We start from the raw sequence: 24,933 nt of genomic DNA, 5'->3' as shown, positions 1-24,933 counted from the left end.
TTGGAAACGAAAAACAAAAGAAAGGGTAACAATTGATATATATATATATATATATAATCTCATACCGGACTACGCTCAAAATCATAGATCCCCATCGGACTGTGCTCATTATTCTATATTAGAAGTACAAAAATGAAAGATAGCATAGAGATACAAATAGAGAATGGCCAAAAAGTGTGAGGGCCCAGAGGAGAGAAGATCACCAAAAACAAGAAAATAAAAACTCAAAAAGTGGACTAAAAGAAACGAAAGTTACAAAAAAGAAAAATTAAAAATTAAAAATGTTGGGAGCAACCGACCAAAAGAAACGGAAAATGTGTTTGGTTAGAGGCTAATTGAATTTTTTTTTTCAATCACGTATGGGGGTCGTCTTTAAATAGCTGTCATTTCTTTTGAGTTTGTATGAAACAAAATAAAATCAAACAATTAAAAATAAATCAATAGAAATTGAAAAAGAATGAACCAAAGAGAAAAACCTTGAAAACCTATGCGGCGATGAAACCAAATAGAGGAAGCAAGACAGAGAAGTGGAAAGTGGTGAAAAAGAGAAGCAATTTAATGATAAGAGGAAGTAATTAATAGAGCCCATATTCGAAAAAGGGAACCAAAGTTACATCATTTTTATAAACTGCCGTCGCTCTCAAGTTTTGCAGCGTTTCGAATCTCACCAGAACCTCTTAACTTAAATTTTGTCACTTTTACATTTCCATTCTCACAGTCATTCTCTCTCACACTCCTTTCTTGAACCACACAAATCTTAGGAAGATGGCAAAAGAATTGGGCGCCAGGATTACTGGTGAGAAAGCATGGGAACAAAACAAGGCACAGAACACACACAAATAAAGGCAAGGAGAAAAGGAACTTTGAGAGTTCCAAAATTCTTGTTTTATGTGATTTAGAGTCGAACCGGGCATGAACACAAATAACAACAACAAAATTCATGTCAAACCGTCAAAGATTTTGAAAATCTGATCAAATTGGAAAGACTTTAAAGTATGAGATTTGAAGCTAAATTAAAATAAAAATTGAGAATCAAATTTGATCTGATACGGGTTTAGAACAGGGGTGACTCGCCCTTTGACATCCTTGCTAAAGCAAAGATCATTCATGCCGCACCCTTAGATATCATGTGAAAATGGATGTGTTGTGCTATTTTATTGAAATAATGTTAGCACTTGGATACAAGTTTTCCGAAGTACTCTTCTTTCTCTGATATTTAGATTCAATAATTAGAGTGCGAAGGAAATTTTTGGAGTCTCATTTTAATTTGACGTAAAACAAAAATATTTTTCTTTTTCCCACTAGTTAGGTGGGCCTATATCATGGAGTACTGGATTGGGCAGTGCATGGGTCGTTCAAAATGGCCAGAAGATAAAGCCTTAATTACCGTGTTTGTTGCTAATAAGGAAATCAGCAAAAAGATAAATCTGAAAATTAGAAAACTGTTCAAAAATTCAGTTATAAAAAACTTATAAAAAAACCCTTTTATAATTCTCTAAAAATAAATTTTCATTTTTTGACCTATAAACTAAGTAGACCCTTAATATTTGCTCTTCGATCTTAAATTATATCCAAAATTAAGTAGTGTTTGTATGCGTAGTGATGGTAATGAAAACATCAAAATCAACACTTCAGAACTGAAAATAAAAAAATTTAGTTCATACTTTTGAAAAGTTAAACTAGGTTTCTTTAATGCCAATCCTATAATTTCAAGATATCTGTTAGGTCTCCTAAGTACTACAGATTAACGCTTTTAGGAGTGGAGGCAAGTTGCTTTGCAAAAGAAAGTTTAACCTGCAAAGTTTGAATAAGTATTCTAAAGTTTTAGCTTAAAGTCATGTTCAGATGTGATCACGGTTGGACACGTCTGCAACAGGTGTGCGTCCAACTGTCATGTTTTTCTCTAGGCTATACTGGAATTGGAATTAGTGAAATTAGAAAAAAAAAAAATTGATTCAATTTTCTGAGTTGATTTTATCCAATTTTTACCAATTTTAATTTCAAAGATTCAATTATATGCAACCAAACACATCCTTATTGATTTTCTTCCCTTCACATATACTTGGAAAATTATCCAAAGTTTCGGCCCATTTCTCTTGTGATTTGAGTACATTATATTTTCACAAATGAATGCTCAAATGATCTCAACTTTTATTTTTAAGTACCGGTAAAGTGACAATCACGAAGGTCTAACTTTAGCGGTATCTCCTCATATAATAACCATATGAGAGGTTGAGTGTTCAAGCTCTCATTCCAACAATAATTTTGAAAAAAAAAAAAAAAAAAGAACCGAAAAAAATTAGTGATAATTCTTATTTAATTTTTTACTTTTTTTTTTTTTTTTTTAAATAGTGATTACTCAAATTAAAATGAACTCACAAATCACATTAGGCTTTATCCCCTATGCAAATTAGTTAAAGAGTAATAGTGCACGGTCGACAGTAACATAGTTCATTCATATTATGTACAAATATTATAAAAAAGGTGTTACTCTGTTGCCCGAATGGTAAAGAGCCATGCCTTAAGTGCTCTTAACCTAAAGAGCCATGCCTTTAGTGCTCAAAATAAAATAAGTTAACCGTTGTGTTGTGTGATGAATATATATATTATAATTTTTTCTACTACGATGCCAAGTAAAATCGTAGAAAGCAAAGAATTTTAGTAACTTTTACTAATTTCCAAGAAGAAACCACCGGGGCAGTTTTAAACGAGATAAGTAAATTTTAAAAATAAAATCAAGAAATCTAAAGTTGATTTGTCTTCCATATGAAAGCAACAGTTGGAATAGAGACAAGAAGAAACCACCGGGGAAGTTTTAAACGAAATAAGTAAATTTTAAAAATAAAATCAAGAAATCTAAAGTTGATTTGTCTTCCATCTGAAAGCAACAGTTGGAATAGAGACAAGGTTGGAATAGAGACAATGAGAAACTTATCTTAGTTTTGGACATGTAAAAGCACTCTCTTACCTGTCTCCTTAATGGCTGATTTTTATTTTTTATTTTTTATTTTTTAGGTTAGGTTTTGCAAGAAGGAAGCAAGAGGTATAGAAAAAAAAAAAAAAGAATTTCTTTCATTCGGTTAAAAAAAAAATTAGACAATGAGAAATAAAATAATAATAAGATGAATAAATCATCCTTCATCCTTTATAAATTTTCACCTATTTAAATATCGGTGAAAAAGATGACGGTATTATAAAAGTTTTAAATTAAATATTATTCTAAATTATACAAGTTTTAAATTAAATATTATCCTCTATAAATTACAATTATTGATATTGATGGGTATAATGGTAAAAATAGACTAAAGCTTTGCCTTCTATTCTCTTCTCTCCTAATAAATTGTGACCTCATTTTTTTCTCTTTCATACAACCGAATAAAAAGATTGAATGACGCAATCTTTTTCCTAGGGATGTCTCTTCCATCAAAACATTTTTGGATAAATTACAAGGTCCTCCCTATATATGGTTTGCCGTAATTACAGGTCCTCCCTTGTGGTTTGGGAAATTACTCACACCTTCCCTAAAAATAAAACTAGCCTACACATAACTGCATTCCTAATAAGGGACAGTCAAATGCATTAATATATATGTCTAAATTATTGAAATGCCCCCAAGTTGTTACGATGAATGATTATAGAGCATATCTGTATATGTGAGAGAAAGGAGATGGACGAAGGATAATATAAGAATTTTAATTTATTCAGTACATAACATTAGCAAAATCAGTCGACTAGATTAATTTCATTTTTATAGAGGTCCGAGTAATTTTTTAAATCATTGAGAAGGAGCCTTTAATTATAGTAAACCATGCATAAGGAAGATATGTGTAATTTACTCATTTTTAATATATTTTTTTATTTTTATTCTTAAATCCGGTTTTGTTGGAGGTTGCTTTATGCTTTATATATATATATATATATATATATATATATAGACACACACTTTGCACGCAAGGAAACTTCAACCTTGACCATTTACTTCCAAAAGTGAGAAACTACACTTGTGATTATACTGCAAATGCCAGACAAATCTTATATGAGAATGCAACTACCATCACCGTGTGGAATGCGTCCAGGATTTGACAAACGAACAAGATAAACAAATTTATTAGATAGTTAGTTAGTGCTCTTTATCAATATTTATTCCTACATTTTTTTAAGACTTTAAGAAGGTCAACATTGATACAACTTATCCTAATTATTTAGTTTAAGTTGTAACTTGAAATTTTAAACTAAGGCCCGTTTGTTGAATGTAAAATATTTTAAAGAAACTATTATTATTATTATTTTTATATATTTTTTAGTATTTGATTATCATAAAATATTTATAATGAAAAAAATATTAAAGTCTAATAAAAATAACTTATCTATTAATTTTAAATAAGTTATTTTACACGTCCTCCTTAATAGACTCTACCTCAATCTTGACCTAAATCTTTTCCAAACATTGAAAAATAAAAATAAAAAAATATTTTACCTATAAAAGGAAAAACTATTTATTTTACTTAATTCTTCTAACACTAAATTCAAAAGTTATATATTTCAAATACCTTTCATCCTGCTCCCTTTCCAATCTTTAATGTTTTTGATTTTTTACGCTCTTCCGTTCTCAACTATATTGATATTTATAACTAACAATGAAACATCTCTCCAATGAAAAAAAATAATTGAGTTTAACAAAGTAATTTATTTTGTTAGCACAAGACTCATTGAAGTATCAAAATTCCACGAGCCATCCAAGTTATTCGATGCTTATATGATGGTATTTGTTCCTTTTTATTTTTCTTTTAGTGTTATATGCTTTGAGTTTAGTTTTGAGTTTTTTTCTTTTGTGATTTTAAAGAATTAATTTTGGAATGTTTTAAAATCTTGAAATTTATAAAAGTCTTATTTGTTTTGACAATAATAATACGGAGTAATAAAAATAGTATAAAGGATGTAAAATGGTAAATAAAGTTAAATTTTATAATTAAAAAGGTAATTATGGTACAATATAATAAGGAATGATGCATTAATGAGGATCTTCTTGTCATTTTTAGTGGCCTCACAAAATTTTATTTTAAGCAAAAAGAAAAAAAAAAAAAAAAATCCTTTCATATCACATAACCACATATGGGAAGAAACTCATATCATACACAAACCTTAAAAGTTGCTAATGTAATACTCCTTTCGTCTCATGTTAAAAGTTCATTTGACATTTCTTATGTTTTGTTTGGTTCTTCAAAACTCATGCTCCATATTAAATGAAATTGGAATTAAAAGATATATATCAATTTAAAATGTTAACTAATTCCCATTTAAGAATTGGATTCCATGTTGCCAAACATTAGCATTAGCAAATTCAAAAAGATATTTTTAATCAAAAATATTATTATCACATGGACTCTAAAAGTCGGTCAACTTAAACTAACAAGTCAAAGTCAAGCATTATTTAATTTCTGAGAAGATTTCAATTTTTTTTTATCTGTAACAATTTTCCTTTGTGCAACACAATTCCACTCACAGTACTTTCGTTAACACTTCAATTTAGGTGGTGTGACTGAGTCAATGTTTATTTAGTCTGATTGGATGACACGGACTGAGTGCCACTCGTGTGACGTGTGATTGTGCGATCTCATGTTATTACGTCATCTTTTTGCCCCCTAAAAAGTGGGTCACCAACTCACCATATAAAAAATCCGACCAATTATATGACAGTACTTTTGTTGCTTGGTGGAAAATTTCCTTCTTATAATTAATGCCCCATTCAATTAATATCAAAAATATATTTTTTTTAAAAATTAAAAATAAAAAATTGGTAAATTTACTTTATTTGAGTTGAATATGCTGCAATCATAACATAATAGACCAATTATAAGAAAGAAGTTACTCTTTAATTTAACGAGTCAAATATTATTTTTAATTATATAAAATAATATTATTTATGAGACTTTATCATAAATTTTATACTGCTTGTCATTAAAAACAAAAAATAAAAATAAAAAAATTTGTGATTTTAGTGGTTCTGTTGACATGACGTCATGAAAGTTAAAGCGGATGAGGTGTAGGGGGCTAACCTTTTCCACACGTACATATCAAAAAGTGTAAGGAGCTCCAGTACGAAGATTACATCCAAGTCTTTTATTTTTCGGTCCAGACAATGATTTGCGTTTGGATGACGTTTTTCTATTATAACTTATTTTTCAATGCAATTAAATATATTTTTAACACATTAATATATTAAAATTAGATTTAATTGTGTTAAGCACACTTACGATACTCGGCACTCTGCCGTGTATTATAAAAGATCCTGATTATTTTAATTTAACATTCATGCACTTCTTTTATCTGCACAGAGATGGACTCATGAAAGAATAATGCTTGGATCTTGCCCTATCCAGACAAGTTGTCATGCAAAATTGCAAATTGAAGTGGCCTTATCAAAATTTGACAACTGTCCCTAAAAATAGAAAATGGATCATACTGATCAAATTGGTTGCCGGGTTGAAACCCTGTTTCTCTCTCCTTCTTCTCTTATTCGCTTTCCCTTTTTTTACTTTTCAAACCAAAAAGAAAATTGAAACCTAGAGGTGGCAATAGGGTGGGGTTTTGTAAATTTTGGACTGATCATAAATGAGTGAGTTAATAATAGAGTATCAACCCATTTATGATGAGTGATAAAAGAGTTTCAACCCATTTATGATGAGTGATAAAAGAGTTGGACGTTAAATGAATAAATGGTTAGTTAACACACACCTAACCCAATTACTTGAATATTTTTAAATACAAATTATCAAATTGTTTTAATTGTTGAATACCAAATAAAATATAAAAAAATATTTTTATATTAAATTTATTAATTTTTTGGTTTCACTCGTTACAATATTTTTTTCCTTTTAATTTTAATTTTTTATTATTATTATTTTTTTTGGTGACAAAAAGTTACTATACAACTTTGAGAGTTATCACAGTCCAAAAAAAAAAAGGAAAGGGATGAGAGAAAAAGGAGAAGAGAGAGAAACAAGAAAAAAGAGAATAAGAGGAGGGAGAAAAAAAAAAAAAGAATAGAGAGATAGAAATAGAAAATATTAATATTAAAAAAAAAAAAAAAAAAAACGAGGGTGGAGAGACGTCACCACTGGTGGTGGAACAGTTTGTAACGGGTTGATTCATATGTTTTCTTCCTCCCTTTTTTTTTTTTTTTTTTTTTTTTTTTTTTTTTAATATTATACAAAATTGAGACATGTGTCAAGTTTTGATTTGGGGGCCACATCAAGTTGGAGGGACAAAACTTATCTTAAGGCAAGATCCAAGCATTGTTCCTATGATAATTGTGTGAGGGGGTAATAGTGAGATTTTATTTTTTTGTAATTTGAGAACCCTTAATATGAAAATTTTATAGATATAAAATTCCAAAAAAAAAAAAAAAAAAAAAAAAAAAATAAATGGGTGCAATTTCCCCCACAGAATATACAAAAAAAATAAAATAAAATAAAGAAAAAAAAAGAAAGAAAGAAGAAGAGAAAACTTATAGTTGAATTTATATAGTACTTACCACTTAAACATTATTTTTCTCTTTTTCTTAGTACATAATGTTAACAAGATCAATCTTTTATTTATTTATTTTTTTAACCGGAAAAAAGAAGATTAATTTTTTTTGAAAACTAAGCATACATCCATCATTTGAATTCTCAACCGCCATTTTAAAAAAGAGAAATCTCATGTCATTGGACTGGAAGTCCTTTAATACAAGATTAAATTTATTAGGAACAAATAACTCTATATATTCTTAAAGAAATTAGATGAGTAGCTCATATCTGGTGCATTGAATACCCACTCATTTGGCATTATGGAATCCACTTGTTGGAATTAGACTTGTAGATCATGTTGTAAACTCTAATTAATTTGTATTAAACATTAATCATAAATTATCATAAATTCTTAGATTTTTAGAACTTTAATTAATTTCACATCCTTATAACGCATAAATAAATATAGTTAGATATACATACCTCTATTCATGATATCAAACCTTGTTGAGAATAAATTCAATATCCAGATCTTTTAACCATGAACCAATCTGCAACTCTAATCAACAGGCAAAGGCGGAAACTGGTTTCTCTCTCTTGACCTTTTGCATACATAAAACTTTCTCGTGTCGTATCATTAATCGTACATAATTGATGGAGTATATGCACTTTTATAAAGGCAGAGAGATGACCAGTTTTCTTTTTAGTAACATAATTCTACTTTCTATTAAAGTAAGAAATAAGAAAGGAAAACACTTTTCCAATAAGTAATTATCAAAAAGGTAATTATAAGTTGACCATAAATAAATAATATTAATTGATATCTATTTATTTAGCGACCAAGTAATATGTCACATGTCCAAATTATGTGGGCCACAATTAAATAAATAATCTTACATTCTCCCACTTGGCACACATGATAACTTCTGTAGTGGTTTAGTAAAAAAGTCATTAGTGTGCATCATAAATCAAATTAAGGTATTAAGTTGGTCATCATAAATACCATGGTAAACAAATTACCAATGTGAGTCATGGCGGTTGTATGTCCCTAAATGACACAGTCCCTTCCATGTACCATAACACTAGTAACTTATTCAACATAGTCTATAAATGAGAAGTATCAATAATGATCTAACAATAATGTCTTTTCCAAGACTATTCCTATTACCACTTATTAAAGCAATACGTACATGTACATTAACTAGTAGGAAATATCAGAAACACATTTAATGAGCTCAAAATGTCAAATAAATATAAGCATTGTTAAGCAATCCACAATTAAAAAATAATTATCATTGACTACATTCAAGACCCATTCTTTTAACATGTCCCATAAATGTCTTGGGTGGTAGTCCATTCGTTAATGGATTGCAATCATAAGTTGTGTGCTTATATATTCAATAGACAGTCGTTGTTTCTAAATATCTTCTTTAATGATAAAGTATTTCAACTTTAGAATACCTATCATTTTTCGTACAAGAAGATCAACAATTGCAACATAATTTTTTTGCAATCTGAAAATGGTACTCATAACTCCAAATCCTGAAATAAATTCTGCAATAATAAATTGTAGCCTCAAAGCATGCTGCAAATTAAAAATTCATAATAGACAGAGTAATAAAAAATTACTTTATACTTTTTCATAATATTGTTCTTCCAGCCAAAAGAAACAAATCTCACATACCAACTTGTATATGCATCAAACTCCACAATATATGCATAAGGAATATTTTTCGTTTCTTTACCTTCTAGCTAACTCATTCTTTGGGATTGCATTAGGCTGACTTTATCCCCTTTTATGTATGGAACAATACTAGTTGAATAATGTTATATACCATATCTTTCTAGAACTCTTTCAATATATGTTTTCTGAGACAATACTAAAAATTTACCTGATCTATCATGAAATATTTGTATTCCTATCACGCAGGATGCCTCATCCATATCTTTCATTTCAAAGTTCTTAGAGATAACTTTTATTTTCATATAATAAACTAAGATCACTACTACAAAATAAAATATCATCAATATATAGAATCAGAAATATAAACTTACTCCCACTAACCTTCTAGTATATACACTGATTAACAGTGTTTTCCTTAAAACCAAAAGCAATAATGGTATCATTAAACTTAATATACCATTGTTAGAAAGCTTGTTTAAATCCATATATTGGCATCTTAAGTTTACAGACCATGAATTCTTTACCCTCTAATGTGAAGCTTTCAGGTTGTTCCATATGGACTTTCTCTTATAAACTCCCATTTATAAAAGTTGTATTCATATCCATTTGATGTAACTATAAATTATAATAAGCTACTAATGCCATGATATTTTAAAAGATTCATTCTTAGATATTGGAGAGAAGGTTTCTTTATAATCTCTTCATTCATGGCACCAATTCATTTAGTAAAATCATTACTGTTAATGGTTTGTGAATATGTAATCGGATTCGTATATATCTCACTATATATCAAAATCAGATTCTTGCAGATATATCACATAGTCATCCAGAATAACAGACCTCCTTTCTTTTTGAGATCATCTTAATGTTATTCCTTATGATTCTTCTACAATCTATTCATTGGTGACAATCTCATTATAGAATTGTTGATCATTTAATTGTTCTTCGTTGTTATACGGTTCAACAACTGAAGGAACAATTATTTCCTTAGAAGTTATTGGTAAAAAGATTTGTACCCTAACTTCTGGAATGATCAAATTCTTATTTTTATCACTCCCACTGACTTCACCATTCTTAATAAATCTGTCATTACCGGTTTCAATAATTATCGTATTATGTTTATGACAGTAAAACTTGTACTCTTTAGATTACTAAATATCCATAATATTATGGGTAACAAGAAATTACTTAACATACTCCTAACCATATCCATAAGAGTACGATTACGCCTTTCAACTACACGCTTCTGCTGTGACATATATAGCAAAGTGTATTGAACATAAATGCTATACATTTTAAGGAGTTTAGCAAACGGCTAAAGTTTTAACCCATTTCATCATACTTCCCATAATATTCACCACCTCTATATGACCTTATGATTTTCACTTTTCTATCTAGTTGCCTTTCAACCTCAATTATGTATACTTCAAGAGTATTACTTGAGATTTTTCATACAACAAATAGATATATCCATAGCGTAAAAAAATTAATTATAAAGGCAATAAAATACTTTTCTCCACCAAAAGATGGAACATTAGAAGGTCTAAAAATGTCTGTATGAATAATTTCAAGAAGCCCTATACTTATTGTGGCTCATTTCTTTGTGTGTTTGGTTTGTTTACCTTTAATACAAGGGAAAATTACATATAAATGGAGTCAAAGTTCCATATTTACTTAGAAGCTGAGTCAAAGTTCCATATTTCTCTAAAATGGATTGCTGAGGTGGCACATGGTTTTTTACTGTTTAGAAATTATGGTGCCTAAAATACCCTTCCGCGAAGGTACTACTTTTTCTTCTAAGGTACTACTTTTTTGAACTGAAGGTACTACTTTTTGACGTCTAGGTACCATGTTTTTTAAACACCCGCGAAGGTACTACTTTTTCTCCGAAGGTACTACTTTTTTGAACTGAAGGTACTATTTTTTTGAACTGAAGGTACTACTTTTTTGTTAAGGAAGGGCATTTTAGGCACCACAATTTTTTAAACAGTAAAAAACCATGTGCCACCTCAGCAATCCATTTTAGAGAAATATGGAACTTTGACTCAGTCTCTAAGTAAATATGGAACTTTGACTCCATTTATATGTAATTTTCCCTTAATACAATTTACACACACACACCAAAATCAGTAAAGTTTAGATTCAGAAGAATCACATCCTTTACTAATTTTCCTAACCTTTCACTAGATATTGACTTAGTCTTTTATGCCACAAGAAAGATAAATTTTCTATTAATTGAGTTACGCTTAATTCTAATATTATGATGCAAAATCAAAATGTTTTTAATAAATAAACTATCAAGTTTAAATTTACAGAACTCATCAATAATAATACCATAACTCACAAATTAGAATTTCTTGAATAAACATCATTATCAAATTTAAATGAAAAACCATTAACATAAAGTTTTGAAATAAAATCGAATTATGGGAAATTGAATAAACGTAAAAAGTTTAAAAATAATTTTAATAAAATCCACTGTCTAACATTAAACATAATGTCACAATGATTTCAACAAAACTTTTTTTCAATTATCAAAAATAAGAAATTCTTATTTGAATTTGTGGTTTAGGCCATATGAAATTCTTGCATCTATTAGAAATATAAGCATTAGTACTTAAGTCAACCTATCATGTATTAGAAAGAATTTCAGTAAGTAATTCGAAATATATAAAAGCCAAAAACTTACCATTATTTTTCGAATCATTCTTTATATTTCATTTAATTTTTCTAAAAGTGTTCAATACATTAATGATACATTTACATTATTACATTTCTTTCTTTTAGTAGATTGACCTAAATCTTTTAATTTTGGGTGTTGCTCACTTAATGCCTGTTCAGGCTTATTCCCAAAATTTATTTATAACTTCTTGAGTGATCAGATGAATATAATGATTACCTTACTACTTAAGTTTTGTCTCCTCCTAAATTAACATAATAGTCAATTAAATCACTTTCCACTTGTCTTAATAGTGTTAATTTGTAATGACCCATACTGAATAAATAAGAAATTGAGAATAAATTTAATGAGAAATTTCTCATTCACAATCATCCCTGAGGTTCTCAATTTTGTAACAACATTAGTCATCTTAAGAATATACTCATGCATGGTAAGAGTACCAACAAAATTGCATAGTAGTGATATAAATTTATAATTTTCGTTTTAGATATTTATCTACAATACGAAAATATTTTTCTATTCAAATATTCCTTAGCACTATTACTATGGGAAACAATTATTCGCATAATCATAATACTTAATCTGCTCAATCTCTCCCAAACATTATGGAGAATCTTTTCTCCCTCGCTGTCTTTATGAGTAATAACAGTAGGTTTCTCAGTTTAAAATGCTAAATCAAGATTTAACACATCTAAATTTTGAACTCAACTTACTCATTCCATAATGAGAAGTTAGTCCTATTGAGAATCAGAACAGATGTAGCATGCGCATTAAGAGATATAATAAGATAAAATACTCACGACAATAATATTTTGAATTAACAACACGTTTATATAACTTAAAAATATAAATACAATGTATAACTATAGTACCCCTTTGGGTGGCAACTATAAAATACTAATAATGATGCTTATTTGTATTTATATGTATACTTTTATTAGTGATGCATTATTTAATTAAACAGATAAGTTACCTTTGGATATCCTATATCCACCTAATTAAAAAAAACATGCAATCCCTTAATTTTCATTTAATCATTTGAAAATCAATTCCCTTTGGAGAATTATTTCTAATAATTAAATAAACTCAATATTCATGAATATCACAAAAAATAATAAGTATCATAATTCATGAAATATTGCAATTATGTTTACTACTAAAATTAATATTTATCAACTATTATGGTTAGGCCACTTTGGTAGCTACCAACATTTACATAATATGAATATTAAATTAGATAGTAACTAATTTATGATTAATTATGTCTACTACAAAAATTAATATTCATCAATCATTATGATTGGGCCACTTTTGTAACTACTAATGTTCACATAATATGAATATTAAATTAGACAGAAATTAATTAATCATTAACTATGTTTACTATTATAATTGATATTTATCAATCATCATAGTTAGGCCACTTTGGTAGCTACTAACCCTCATATAATATGAATATTAAATTATCTAGTGACATATTCATCATTAAGTTACCCATTTAACATTATACACACATACTCATGTTGATTTATGCAAGTTTAGATAGATAGATTCGATCCCAGAAATTTAATAGTCCAAAAATTTAATAAAAATATCTTTTTACTTTATATACATAATAAAATATTATTTTTATTTTCAGACTTGAAGATCATAATTAAATCAATTTAAAATTGATTCTCCATCATGTATGTATGTATGGATATAAAATAATTATTTATTATTTGCGTGTCCATTAGAGTTAAATTAAATTTCTAAACTAACACATTATTCTAGAAATTTAAATTTTTAATAAAATAAATAAATATACGTATTTTGTGTAATCAATAATTTATTAAATTTTCAAATAATTAATAAAATATAATCTGTATAATCATCAAACTGTAATTGATAGAGAGATTGACTTCATTAAAAAAAATAATAAACTAAACAAACACTTTTCAATTCATATCATTTACGGAAATTGAGAAACTAATCAAAACTAAATTCCTTTACAATAATTTACATAAAAGATGTAAAACCATATTAATTAATCAATGGTGGACAAAGCTTTATTAAAGGAATCAATTACATCAGCACATTCGGATACATACATATATATTATACAATAATTTGATTTTACTTTTATTTCTGCAACTTTAAAGGAAAATAATGAGTTCCTAAACATTGGCTCTGATACCACATGTAAACTCTGATTAATTTGTGTTAGACATTAACCACAAATTATCATAAATTCCTAAATCTTTAGAACTTCAATTAATTTCACATCCTTATAACGCATAAATAAATATAGTTAGATATACATACCTCTATTCATAATATCAAACCTTGTTGAGATTAAATTCAATGTCCAGATCTTTTAACCACGAACCAATCTGCAACTCTGATTAACAGGCAAAGACAGAAACTGGTTTTTCTCTCTTGGCCTTTTGCACACATAAAACTTTCTCGTGTTGTATTGTTAATCATACATAATTGATGGAATATATGCACTTTTATAAAGGCAGAGAGAGGACCAGTTTTCCTTTTAGTAATATAATTTTACGTTCCATCAAAGTAAGAAATAAGAAAGGAAAATACTTCTCCAATAAGTAATTACCAAAAAGGTAATTTATAAGTTGACCATAAATAAATAATATTAATTGATATCTATTTACTTAGCGACCAAGTAATATGTCACATGTCCAAATCATGTGGGTCACAATTAAATAAATAATCTTACACATGGTAGTTCAGATTTTAAAATAATTCTTTTTTTAATTTTAATTTCAAAGCTATCCAACACAGCATACATTTTTTGAAAAAAAAATTCTACGAGTCACGTTAGAGAATTATAACAAAGCTTTGCTTGGGAAAACACTAGGAAAAAACCAAGGAGGACACCGACGACCGACTTTTGGAAAAACGTCTATATATGCATGTTAGGAAGTGATTACATCACAGAACCAAGTCTTTGCAAGCATAAGCAATTAAGTTTCATTTTTCAGTTTACGTTGTTGCTCCTTACAACATGTTGTCTTCACTTCCTACTTCTTCAAAAATTCCTAACAAGCCCCTTTTTCGTTCATTATCCTCCCGTGATTCGCCTGCACTAGTGGTTGACATCCCCGCCACCATTGAGCTCAGAAAGCCTGGAAGGCGATGGCGGTATGCTTTTGCAGTAATCTATTCTACCCGCGCTCTACTTTCTCTTGCCAAGGGAATTGTAGTTCACGCAAGTCATACCATTGTCAACGTCAATCCAAGCATTGAATATCGCACTTTAAGCAATCAAAATGATCACCACTACCATGTGGAACCAACAAGCCTAGTGAAGATGGTGAAGGAGAAGAGTTTTGATCTTCTTCGCCAACTCGGAGGAGTACAAGCCATTGTGACAAATCTTGGAAGTCATGTTGATAATGGTATCCATGGGGATGATGAAGATGTGAGAAGGCGACGCGAGGCCTTTGGTTCAAACACTTACCACAGGCCACCTCCAAAGGGCTTTCTTCATTTCTTGTTGGAAGCCTTTAAAGATTCCACTATTATTATACTACTGGTATGTGCAACTCTATCTCTTGCTTTTGGTATTAAAGAAAATGGGATAAAAGAAGGTTGGTATGATGGCTCGAGCATAACTTTCGCGGTCTTTTTAGTTGTTACTGTATCAGCAGTGACTAACTTCAGGCAATCAAGACAATTTCATGAATTGTCTAAAGTTAGTAACAATATCCAAGTTGAAGTCACAAGAAAAGGGAGGCCTCAAAAAATCTCCATATTTGATATTTTAGTTGGAGATGTGGTGAATTTGAAGATTGGAGATCAAATTCCAGCTGATGGGTTGTTCTTAAATGGCCATTCCTTACAAGTAGATGAATCAAGCATGACAGGAGAGAGCAACCACGTCGAAATTGATGAGAATGTCAATCCATTCTTATTTTCCGGAGCCAAGATAGCGAATGGGCATGCTCGGATGGTTGTCACTGCGGTGGGGATGAACACTCTGTGGGGTGAGATGATGAGTTCCATAAGCCAGGACTCAAAAGAGCAAACTCCACTGCAAACTAGACTCAGCAAATTAACTTCCTCTATCGGAAAGGTTGGTTTGGTTGTTGCTTTTCTTGTTCTTCTTGTGTTGTTAACTCGTTATTTCACAGGGAATACAAAAGATGAGAATGGATATCAAGAATTCAATGGTAGAAGGACCCAATTTGACGATGTTATGAATGCCATGGTACGCATTATAGCAGCTGCGGTGACAATTATTGTTGTAGCGATTCCTGAAGGTTTGCCGTTGGCAGTGACACTCACTCTGGCCTATTCCATGAAAAGAATGATGGCTGATCAAGCAATGGTTAGGAAACTCTCGGCCTGTGAGACAATGGGCTCAGCAACCATCATTTGCACCGATAAAACCGGTACACTTACCATGAATAAAATGATGGTGACTAAATTTGTGCTGGGCAAAGATCACATTACAGGAAATTTTAGGGACATAGTATCCCTTAATGTTCTTGAATTGCTCCACCAAGGAGTGAGCCAGAACACTACTGCTATTCTTTACAAAGCCACCAAAGGGTCTGAACCAGAGTACTCTGGCAGTCCAACAGAGAAAGCTATCCTCTCTTGGGCTGTCCAAGAATTAGACATGAATGTCAAAGAATTGAAACAAAATTATGTCATCTCCCATGTGGAGACCTTTAATTCGCAAAAGAAACGAAGTGGGGTTCTTATAAAGTGTAAGATTGACAATACTTTCCATGTCCACTGGAAAGGAGCGGCTGAAATGATACTAGCCATGTGTTCAAGTTACTACGACAAGTCCGGCATCATCAAACCCATGGATGATGGCCAGAGAGATGAGATCAAGCGAATAATTGAAGGTATTGTTTATCAATTTCTACTCTAAAAGCTCAAGCTATTAGATAAGATGTAACTTCAATTTTTCTATCCTCTAACATGCCTCCCATGTGTGACATTCTTTTGATCTAAAACGTGTTTTAATTCTATTATTAGAGTGACGGTGAGATTTGAATTCAGGACCTTACTTGTTCTGATATCATATTAACTATCAACTACTCTTAATAATTTAAGCAATTGCAGAAAGGTATAACTTTAATATTTATATCCTCTTAACAGGTTTGGCAGCAGAAACCCTTCGATGTATTGCATTTGCTCATAAACAAATTATAGAGCCAGTGTCACATTGCATTGATGATGGAAAGATGCAGTTAAAATTAGACGAAGACGGCTTGATTTTCTTAGGCATAGTGGGTTTAAAGGACCCATGTAGGCCTGGTGTGAGACAAGCTATGCAAGTCTGCAAAAAAGCTGGAGTGAAGATAAAGATGATCACTGGTGACAACATTTTCACTGCAAGAGCTATAGCAATTGAGTGTGGGATACTTGGATCAAATCAAAGTATTAATGACAGTGAAGTAATAGTAGAAGGTGAAACATTCCGTAACTATACCCCTGAAGAGAGGATGGACCGAGTTGAAAAAATTCGCATCTTGGCAAGATCTTCCCCACTCGATAAGCTTCTAATGGTCCGGTGCTTGAAGCAGAAAGGCCATGTTGTCGCGGTCACAGGAGATGGCACAAATGATGCACCGGCTCTAAAAGAAGCCGATGTTGGACTGTCTATGGGCATTCAAGGCACTGAAGTGGCCAAGGAGTGCTCAGACATTGTCATTTTGGATGACAACTTCACAACACTAGTGACTGTATTGAAGTGGGGGAGATGTGTGTATAACAACATCCAAAAGTTCATTCAATTCCAACTCACTGTCAATGTTGCCGCCCTTGTGATCAATTTCGTTGCAGCATGTTCTGCTGGTGAAGTCCCACTAACAACGGTCCAATTGTTGTGGGTTAATCTGATCATGGACACATTGGGGGCTCTGGCTCTGGCCACAGAGAGACCAAGTGATGAACTCATGGAGAAGAAGCCAGTGGGTCGAGTAGAGCCACTTGTGACCAATGTCATGTGGAGGAACCTCATCTCTCAAGCACTCTATCAAATCTTGATCCTCTTGATACTTCAATTTAAAGGACAGTCTATCTTCAATATGAGCTTAAAGATAAAGAACACCCTTATCTTCAACACATTTGTTCTTTGCCAGGTCTTCAACGAGTTTAATGCTAGGAAAATGGAGAAGAAGAATGTCTTCAAAGGGTTGCGTAAGAATCGATTGTTTCTTTGGATAGTGGTAGTAACTGTTGTTCTTCAGGTTATAATGGTGGAGTTTTTACACAAATTTGCGAATACGAAAAGGTTGGATTGGCTACAATGGGGTTTGTGCATTGTATTAGCAGCAATGTCCTGGCCTCTTGCTTGGGTCGTGAAGTGCATACCAGTTCCTGAAAAACCATTTCTTACCTATGTAACATGGAAACGCTTGAGAGGTCCAATTTAGATGTGTGTGTGTGTGTGTGTGTTAGGGAATGTTTTTAAGTATTGTAATAAGGTCTTTTCATGAGGCGAAATGTAACTAATTTATGTAAGATGTAGTAGATGCTACTTTTTACCACTAATTCAAGATAGTTACAATGGAAGCTTGATCAACTTAGATGCATCACTAGATGCTTCTGGTACAGAGAGAGCATGAAAGCAAATTAATTGGGTGCAAGTTATTTTTTTATCAAGACGGTTTTACACCTTACAGGCTGATTGTAACAAGGGTCATTTTGTCCCACATCGGAATCGGATGGGAAAGAGATTGGGTATAAATGGGTGGGTATGCAGTCTTACCTAACAGTTCGAGCTTTTGGGTAAATGGGTAAGCGCCCACCTATTACAGTTGGTATCAGAGCCAAATCCAGTCCTTGATCCGGTGCCACGCCAAGCGCCCGGCCCGGAAGGCGTCCGGGTGAGTCCACCCGGGTAGGCAGGGTGGCCCAACCGCAACGAGAGCGTTGCGAGTTTGGGTGGGGGAGAATGTAACAAGGGTCATTTTGTCCCACATCGGAATCGGATGGAAAAGAGATTGGGTATAAATGGGTGGGTATGCAGCCTTACCTAACAGTTCGAGCTTTTGGGTAAATGTGTAAGTGCCCACCCGTTACACTTATCATGTCTGTGATACCCTCTAAGCAGCACATGACCTGCTTAGAGGGTATCACAGACATGGTAAACCTACAAGGTGTGCCATCAAGGTGGACCTTAAGAAGGATTTCATTATCAGTTACTTAACCCTACACAATTATCCTCCAAAATTCATTTCATTGATCAAAGCCTGTATCTCATCCCCTCCTTCACCATTGTCTTGAATGGTGAATTCCAAGGGTATTTCAAGGGAAAGAGGGGCCTTAGATAAGGAGATCCCATTTCTCCATTCTTTTTTGTAATTGTCATGGATGCTTTTTCTTCAATTGTCAACAACTATGTTGGAAGAGTTACATCTTTCAAGTTTCACTGGAAATGCAGAGAACAAAAAATCACACATCTTTCCTATGCAGATGACCTACTTCTATTTTGCCATGGAGACATTTGCTCAGTTTCAGTCCTAAAGTTTGTACTTGATTTTTTTTGCACAATGTCTGGCCTTGACATCAACCTCTCCAAAAATGCGGTGTATTTCTCTAGTATTAATGATGTCACTCAGTGTGAGATCACATCACTACTTGGCATCCAGGCAACCACACTCCCAGTGAGATATCTAGAAGTGCCACTCATTTTTATTAACCTAAAAGCTCAACATTGCATCTTACTGGTAAGTAGGATCACTCATAGGATTGCTAACTGGACATCAAAGTCTCTATCTTATGCACGTAGATTGCAACTAATCAAGTTAGTGTTGGTCTCAACCCAAAATTACTGGTGCAATATCTTCATCCTTCCTAAGGGGGTAATTGATGAGTTGGATAAGATTTTCAGAAAATTTCTTTAGTCAGGTCTAGAGATGAAAGCTTCAGGTTCAAAGGTTGCTTGGGGTAAGGTTTGTACCCCAAAATTAGCAGGTGGCTTGGGGATCCCCAATTTGGAAATTGCTAATAGGGCTGGGGTTTTGAGATTCATTTAGGATCTCCAAATTGACTGCTTTAATAGACTATTGGTCAATTGATGCCACTCCCATCTACTCAAAGACAGGAACTTATGGACTCTAAAATTTCCATAACTATGCTCTTGGAGATGGAGAAAAATACTTCAACTAAGACATTCTGCTAGGGCCTTCATAAAACATTCCATTGGTAATGGTGCTACTACATAATTTTGGTGGGATAATTGGGCTCGGGGAGGACCTCTTTGCTCTAGGTTTCCAGCTAATTTACTGTCTGAGGGTGGGTTTCAAGAAGATTTAACACTTGACAATTTCATTGTCAATGATAATTGGGCCTTCCCCATCTCTATCACCACTGCCATTTCTGAATTACTCAGCCTCCCTCATCCCTCCACATCTGCAATGGACACAAAGAAGTGGACAGCTTCTCCTTCTGGTATGTACTCATTTAGCAACACTGTCGCATATTTGGTTGGGGTCCTTTCTAATGTACCATGGCACAACCTCGTTTGGCACTCCCCAACCATACCAAGGATGAAGTTTAATCTTTGGTTGGCAGTCTAATCCAAACTTCCTACCCTTGATAGCAAATCAGTCGCCAAACACATTAACAATTCTAAAATTGGGATGTCTCCATGATTGCTCTTCATCTAGATCCATTCTCATGAGTTGGAACATATCTCCGTCTTATTGTAGAACTCATCCTTGGCCGCCGGATTGATTAACGGCGGCAAGGCCACTTTCACAGGGTCACCGAACTGAAATTTTCAAGGTCATTGCCGTTACTGGCAGTTACTTTTTGGGGTTGGAATTGTTTGCTTGTTGGGCTGTTTCTTTGGGCTTGTTGTAATTATTTTGGGCCTAAGGCCAACTGTAAATTATTTTCTTTAATAAAAATTATTTTAATTTTCGAAAAAAAAAGGCAATTTTACTGTGAGTGCAATAGTATTTCAACCAGACATTAGGAAGCCAAGATTTCACAGTTTTACCCCTTGAAACAACATAGAAATAAACAACCTAAACCTCAAATATACCACAAGGGCTATAGCATAATGGTACTTTTGTACCTATCAAAGTACAAGGTCTTGAATTTAAGTCTCTATAAAAGTAAAATGTGTGTGTGAATTTCTTACCAAGGTAATAAAAAAGAAAAAAACTAGGGGTGAGCAAATAATCCGTCAATCTTGTCCGAACCAATCCGATCCGTGTGGTTCGGTTCGGTTTTCAGATCTCATGGTTCGGTGATGGTTTGAAAAATCTGTAATTCGGTGTCCACGGTTTGGTTAATGGATTGGACCCTGAGAAATCCAATCCGAACCGTTAACCGATCCGAACTGATCCGTTGTCAATCTGAACCGTTAGAAAAACCGAACCGTTAACCGTTACTAAATAATATATTAATATATTATATATATATACAATATAATGATATATCCTATTTCTTTTTTCTTTTCTTTTTTTTCTTTATTCATTATTTTTTAATGGTAACCTAACCCTAACTCAACGTCTCAGCCTCGTCTCTTTATTACGACATTTCAAGTTGCGCCTCCCTTACTAACTCAGCCAGTGAGCCACTTCTCTTCACCCTCTTTGCCTCTCCCAATCTCTCGCCTCTGTGACTGTGAGTCTGTGACACTCTTCGCCTCTCCCAATCTCTCATCTCTCAATCTAACACCTTTCAACCATCGTTCACCTGATTCGAAGCAACGACGACCTTGGTGTATCGAAGCAACGGCGACCTCTTCGACTGGGTCTACCTCTTTTCTGGTGAGTTTACATGGATCTACTTAATTTTATGATTTTATCTACATATATATGTATAAATGCATATTTCTAATTTTTTATGCTGGATCTTTCTTCCTCCTTTTTTGGTTATAGATATATATACTCCTTATTCAAGAATTTAGGCGATTTTTGATTGATGAATCGAAATATCACGCATTTGTTCTTCCATTTAATTTAATTTAATTTAATTTTTAAGAATACATTTCAATACACATGCAAACACACATATATCGTCATGGCAATTTCGAATGGTTTGAATTCTTGGTTTATGGAGTGTTTGGTTGCTGAGAAAATGTTTTAAAAAGGGAAAATTTAAGTTTCATTCCTTAACTTGTATGTGCAATCAAACAAGAGGTTAAAGTTGCTTTGATGCGTTCTTTCTATTCGTCTTCTCTAATATTCTGCACCTGTTCTTGGGAATTAAATTTTTTGAAATTGTAGATAAAAATAAAATTGTAGATTTGTTGACTTTTAACACGTTAGTTTTTCATTTTTTATATTAATTGCATTTACAATTAACAAGTGATTCTTTCCTGTTTGTGGAAGCAATAACATTTTAGTTCTGGAGGTTCTTTATTTCATAATTTGTAGTATCACAAGTTCTTGTATGCTCATTGAGCTTTTTCTTCCTTCTGTTTATATGTAAATGAAATCTTTTAATTATCTCACTAATTTATATATTTGTTCAAATTTATTTATATATTTATTTTTGGTTAGGTAAATGCTTACACTTACACACCCTATAATGGCCCTTTTGGGACTGGAACCCTCACCTTCTCCATGGGAGGAGAGGTTACACGACGACCTGGGCCAATAGCCTACTTGTTCAAATTTTAGGGATCATGGTTTAGTTGACACTGATATTATTTCAATTTTTTTTTCTAGGTATTGTATGTGAACTGGGTTGCAAATTTAATTTGTTCCTGTTCTGTTTTGTTTTTTTTTTTTTTATTTTTTCTTCTGTTTCATTAGATGATTGATTTTCAAAACTGGGAGGGGAAGGTAGATTATAATTACTTTATGGCAATCTTCCGCTAATTTTTTGTAACAATTTCTTTTCCTGGCAGATGACAACTGCAGAAGATACTAATGTTCCAAGGCTTGAAGTTACTGCTGCTGGCACCAATGATGATGATTTCACTTCTGGATGATTTACAATTTTTTTTTATGCTAATGAGCTACTGGGCTACTATTGTTTGATATATGGCTATTAATGGGCCATAATTGAATGCTGATAATGGGCTATAATTGAATGGGCTGTTTGAAAAGCCCAATCAGCCCAATCCAGGGAACTGATTTGATTTGGGCCATAATTGAATGGGCTGTTTGAAAAGGCCTAATCAGCCCAATCCAGGGAACCGATCCAATCCGATTCGTTAACTCACGGATCGGTTTGGTTCGGATTAAATATCCCCACGGATCGGTTCGGTTTCAGTTTGAACCAATCCGTGGGGACCGGTCGGCTTGGGATTTATCCCCAAACCGAACTGATCCAAACTGTGATTAGGCCTAAAAAAAACTCACATATTGTCCAAAATACCCTCCATGTTAACCAAAATATTTTGGGCAGTGGCTCAAATTCTTGTGATGGGTATTCTTAAAAAGTGTAACAGGTTGCACTTGAGTAGCAGTGAGTTCCAATTTTCTCCATAGACGTTGCCCTAGTTTAATGTTATGTTGTACGTGAATGTGTATGATTGCAAGGGTGGAGCTAGGATTAGAAATATGGGGGGCTAAAAATAATAAGAAAATTTAAAGATGAACACAATAATTCTTATGATAGAGATATGTTATATGTATATTTATATATATATATATATATATATATATATATATATATTCAAAAATAGAATAAAAGAAATTATGATTTCATATTTCAAATCAAGTTGTAATGTTTCTGATTTTCCTTGTTTTCAATTTCCTGGGTTTTCTGGATTATTTTTTGCCTTTTCTCGTTTTGCTTGCTGAACACCATGGGGTGTGCCAGATTTGCTTGAGAGTTGGTTGGGGCATTTCCTGGAGTTCAGGAATCTTCAAAATGCACTGGTTTTCATTTTAACATTTTTTCATTTTTCAGACTGGGAGGTCCTAGGTGGGACCGTTACCGGGGCTGTTGAATACGGGGGTTGTGTCTCGGGTTCATTGCATTTCTTACATCATTATTTTGTGCATAATTGTTTGGTGGTACATTAAAATTGTGGTTCTAAAGTGGTTAGTGTGTGTGTGTGTGTGTGTGTGTGTGTGTGTGTGTGTGTGTATATATATATATAAAGTTCAAAAAAGTTGATATTTTCATAAGGCATAGGACCTACCTGTAACGCCTCAAAAATTCTAATAAAATCCTCAATTTATACAAATCCAAATACATCGAAATACACCAAGGATCATAAAAAAAATGCTCTTTTTTATACAAAGTCAATTTCCTAAAAAATATACAAAAATTCTCCAAATAAATAAATAAATCATGCAACGCCGACTTTTTAACCTAAGCCCGAATCTAGCAATCCCCGTTCATCTTCGGTACTTGAAATTGGAGGGTGGTGAGATTGAAAGTTCCAGTAGGAAAAACTATAACAAGAATTTCATGGAAGTTTAGTAAAACAGCTTCACAAAATAAACATATACAGATAAGTATAAACAAAATACATATACATTTAATTAAAACATTTAATAAAATCCATTTGAAGTAAAACCACTCCAAGCCATTCAAGGTATAGAGAACCCTACACTGAAAAAGAGTTTCCTCACTGGATTATCAACTCCTCAAGCTCCGGCCACCTCTGCAACCTGGGCTCCTCTTTGCAACTTTCGTCTCTCCCTGTACTCCTCAAACTCACTGTTTTCCAACTTTGCTCTCTTTCTTTCAATACCCATCAGTGCACAAAACACGCACTTAAATAGACAATTCCACCGACTTCACAAAAGAACCAGCCAACAAAGCCACGTGAACCCACTAATTTCCTTCCTAATCTTACATCATTTCAGTACCAACCTGCTCCTCTTTTCTTACTCCAATTCCTTATCTCTTCCCCACGTGTTTAATTCAATGTCAAAAAGCTTTCTCCAAAAAAAAAAGAAGAAACAATTAATGAGACCTGCACCATCATTACTATCCATCTTTTCACATTTCCTTCTCATCTCTCTCTCTCTCTCACACACACACACATATATCTATAAAAGAAACAAAAACAAAAATTAATAAACAAGTAGGACCCGTAAAAGCCAACTTTTCAATCTTTCCTCTCCTATTTCGCTGGCTACCTTCTCTTTACCTCACAAACTGACATAACACCT

At 32.5% G+C, this 24,933-nt stretch overlaps 1 protein-coding gene across 1 annotated transcript; it reads left to right on the top strand.

Moving 5' to 3' along the window:
- The first annotated feature begins 14,827 nt into the window (after positions 1–14,827).
- LOC132299895 (calcium-transporting ATPase 12, plasma membrane-type-like) lies at positions 14,828–18,333 on the top strand. The gene is made up of 2 exons (XM_059796768.1): positions 14,828–16,734; positions 16,991–18,333. Exons 1-2 carry the CDS (start codon positions 14,880–14,882, stop codon positions 18,268–18,270), a joined length of 3,135 nt encoding a protein of 1,044 aa, XP_059652751.1. The 5' UTR covers positions 14,828–14,879; the 3' UTR covers positions 18,271–18,333.
- Positions 18,334–24,933: the final 6,600 nt, after the last annotated feature.

The sequence above is a fragment of the Cornus florida genome, unplaced genomic scaffold, assembly GCF_030987335.1.
Source record: "Cornus florida cultivar Cherokee Brave unplaced genomic scaffold, ASM3098733v1 CherokeeBrave_3.0.0_Hap2_Chr03, whole genome shotgun sequence".
Taxonomy (NCBI): Eukaryota; Viridiplantae; Streptophyta; class Magnoliopsida; order Cornales; family Cornaceae; genus Cornus; species Cornus florida.
Note: the sequence above shows the minus strand (reverse complement) of the source record. Positions and strands in the feature narration are given on the sequence as shown.

Coding starts and splice junctions, on each gene's coding strand:
- LOC132299895 (XM_059796768.1), top strand. CDS start 14,880: ATGTTGTCTTCACTTCCTACTTCTTCAAAAATTCCTAACAAGCCCCTT. Junction 16,735..16,990: donor GATCAAGCGAATAATTGAAG/GTATTGTTTATC, acceptor TCCTCTTAACAG/GTTTGGCAGCAGAAACCCTT.